This window comes from Myotis davidii, unplaced genomic scaffold, assembly GCF_000327345.1.
Source record: "Myotis davidii unplaced genomic scaffold, ASM32734v1 scaffold1628, whole genome shotgun sequence".
NCBI lineage: Eukaryota > Metazoa > Chordata > Mammalia > Chiroptera > Vespertilionidae > Myotis > Myotis davidii.
The window spans coordinates 186,455-190,035 of record NW_006299023.1 but is presented as its reverse complement, the minus strand read 5'-3'; the positions used below and the strand labels follow the sequence as shown (position 1 = coordinate 190,035).

The 3,581-nt window shown below is 36.9% G+C and overlaps 1 protein-coding gene across 1 annotated transcript in view; it reads left to right on the top strand.

Moving 5' to 3' along the window:
- The window catches only part of ADGRG7 (adhesion G protein-coupled receptor G7), an 82,734-nt gene that overhangs the window by 25,472 nt on the left and 53,681 nt on the right, over window positions 1-3,581 (top strand). The window contains exon 2 of the mRNA XM_006774599.2: window positions 3,217-3,330. Within this exon, the coding sequence (XP_006774662.1) occupies window positions 3,217-3,330 (114 nt within the window). The remainder of the gene's footprint in view (window positions 1-3,216; window positions 3,331-3,581) is intronic.

Genomic DNA, 3,581 nt, shown 5'->3' with positions numbered 1-3,581 from the left:
CTAATGATTCAATCGTCAATCCCTTATTGTAAAGCAGGGTTAGTAAAATTTTCTATGAGGGGTCATATCTATACTACTAAAAGCCTTGGGGGTGATCTGGCCAGCAGGGGAGGGCAGTTGGGGATGATCAGGCCGGCAGGGGAGCTGTTAGGGGGCAATCAGGCTGGCAGGCTGAACACTTAGGGGCAATCAGGCAGGCACACAGGTGAGTGGTTAGGAGACAGCGGTCCAGGATTGTGAAAGGGATGTCCAACTGCCGGTTTAGACCCGATCCTGGCAGTCGGACATCCTGGGATCAGGCCTAAACCAGTAGTCGACATGCCCCAAAGGGTCCGAGATTGAAGAGGGTGCAGGCTGGGCTGAGGAACACTCTCCTCCCGTGCACGAATTTCATGCACCGGGCCACTAGTAAATATATAAAATTAGTAATGTGAATCATTCAAATCAGTTCCTCTTTTAAAAGTTTGTGTTGGCCTGTCAGGTTTTCTATATTGCCATAAGATTTTTAAACCAGTTTGTAAATTTCTACATAAAAAGGTCTTCTGTTTTTGGATTTTAGCTGTATCACTTTGGGGAAAATGGACACATTAACAACTTTGACTTTTTCATACATACATGGTATATGTCTCCATTTATTTAGATCTTTAAGATTTTCCCTCAATGAATTATTGCACATATTTTATTAAATTTATTTCCAAAAAGTTTATTCTAATTTAAATATAAATTATTTTACAATATTGTTTTCCAATTGCTAATATGTGGAAATAATTGATTTTTTGTATATGTGTTGCATCACGCAACCTTGCTAAATTCACTTATCAATTCAAGTAGCTTTTTTTGAGACACCTTTAAACATATTTGATGATGTTATCTGCAACAAAAGATTATTCTATTTCTTCCTTTCTTAACTTTGCATTTCTTATTTCCTTTTCTTGCTTATAACACTGGATAACATCTTCAATACAATATCGAATAAAAGTGCTTATTTCTGTCAATCTTGGTGGGGAAAGCATTCACTATTACACTATTAAGTATATATTAGTGGAAGGATCTTCACAGGTGAATCTTATCAGTTTGAAGAAGGTCCCTTTTATTCCTTGTTTGCTGAAAGTTAAAAAACAAAAGACAGATGCTTTTTACCCCCAGCACTTATTGAAATGATCATATGGTTCCCCCTACTTATTCTGTCACATGATGAATTAAACAAATTGGTTTTCTATTGTTAAACCAACCTTGCACTCCTGGTATAAATTGCACTTGGTCATGATGCATCACAGATTTTATATATTGCTGGATTTAATTTACTACTATTTTTGAAGGATTTTTGCATCTATATAAATGAGGTTAGTTGGTATGTAATTTCATTTACTTGTTATGTCTTTGTCATATTTTAGTATCAGAATTATCCTAGGATTATGAAATATTTGGAAACTTTATTCCTTTTTTTATTTTCTGAAAGGGTATATATAAGACTGGCATTATTTCTCCCCTAATTCACCAGTAAAATTGTCCAGGTCAGTAGTTGGTTGCTTTTAGGATTTTCTCCTTCCTCTGAGGTTTAGCAGTTTGATCATGATGTGTCTAAGTGTGGATTTCCTTGTATTTATTTTGTTTGTGCTTAACTGAATTTCTTGGATCTATAAGTTAAAGTTCTTAGCCAAATTTGAAAAATTTTGACCATTATTACTTCAGATATTTTATATACCCAATTCCATCTCTTCTCCTCTCTGCGACTCCAATTGCATATGTATGTATGTGTGTATGTGTGTATATATATATCTGCTTGACGTTGTTGCATAGTCCCTGAAGAGTTCTTAATTTTTTAAGACTTTTTCCTCCCTAGAGTTGAGGGAAATTCACACATACACTTTGAGCCTTTCTTCTATATGGCTTCCTCCATTCTAGACTATCTCCCTTCAATTTCCAATCGTTATGGTAACCCCAAACAGGTTCCTTTCACACCTCAATCCATTAAGACTAGCTTTCTGCTGGATTTTCAGCCACTCCTGCTGTATTGACTGGGCAGTGTCCTTAGTGGGAAGACTGTGTAAACTTGAAATGGTTTTCATTGCTATCCCATGTCCTCTAGTAATTTGTTGGTTTTACTTTTGTCCAGAGTTTAAAATGGTTATCTGTGGGAGGGTTGATATGGTACAATCTACTCCATCATTATTGGAAGTGGAACTCCTCCTTCCTGTATTCTTAAGCTTAGTTAATTTGTTCATCATCCTTGTCTTCAAATTTAAAGACCCCAGTTTCCCCAACCCAAACTAACCAGTCAGTAGATCGTAATAATCCTATCTCAGGTATGCTTCCTGAATCTCTTGACACATAACCTCCGTAGAGCTACTGCTTTAGATTAAGTCCTCATTTAACTGATCTTACTTGCCTCAGTCACTTCCCATATTGCTTGAGGTATCATCCTAAAAAGCATTCCTCATTATGTTGCTCACTTGTTTCAAGTCCTCTCTAAACTCCTGTAGGATTAAATCCACTTGGCTTGGTCTACAAAACCACTCATAATCCAACCTATGTCCTGCTATTGCTCTGCATAGAACCTGTGCTCCTGATATATTAAGTTTTTCTCTGTTCCTTGGACATATCAGAACTTACCATGTTTTTGTATTTTGTACTTTGCGTCCTGCCTTCTTGGGCTATCCATTTGCATTTGGCTTTTCTAGATTTAGTTTTAAAATTCAATTCAAATAACACCTCTTCTGAAAAGTCTTCCTTGGATAGGTTACCTCTGTCCTCAACATCTCTCTTCTATATTCCTACAGATCTTAGAAATTTGAGTGTCGAGTTCGTTGGTCTGCCTACCTAATTTTATCTATCTATCTATCTATCTATCTATCTATTATCTATCTATCTATCTATCTATCTATCTATCTATCTATCTATCTATCATCTGTCATCTCTCTGTCATCTATCTATCATCTATTTAGCTAGCTATCATCTATCTCTCATCTATATAATGTTTCCCTAAGTAGATTCTCATCTTTTCAGTCAAGGTGTTGTGTCTTTCAAATATGTTTTTTTTTCATATCTATGATGTCTAATTAGCATTCTTTTCCCTATAATGATATTACAAAGAATATATCTCAGCAATGCTAGTTAAAGCAATAATTTTACATATGGAAATTAAAGGTCACAAAACCAAAGGGAGTTACTAATCAGCCACTTTATATATTATTCTGTTATTTATTGTTTTTTAAGGAACACCTACCCGCCTACCAAATGCTTCTGAAGACTACTGCATGAATGGTGGGACCTGGGAAAATGGCAAATGCCATTGTCCAGAAGAGTGGAAAGGATTGAGATGTACAATAGGTAAGTTTTTTTGGGGATAATACTAAGATGCGAGGTTTAGGTGACTCTTGTGTTAATAAAGACAGCAGCAAAGTTTTCAAAGCTTCTGTTAATGATTATAGTAACAACTAAGGGCTCAGTGCACGAATTTCGTGGGGGGGGGGTAGTGTCCCTCAGCCCATCCTGCCCCCTCTCACATACTGGGAGCCCTCAGGCATTGACCCCCATCACCCTCCAATTGCAGGATCGGCCCCTTGCCCAGGCCTGACGCC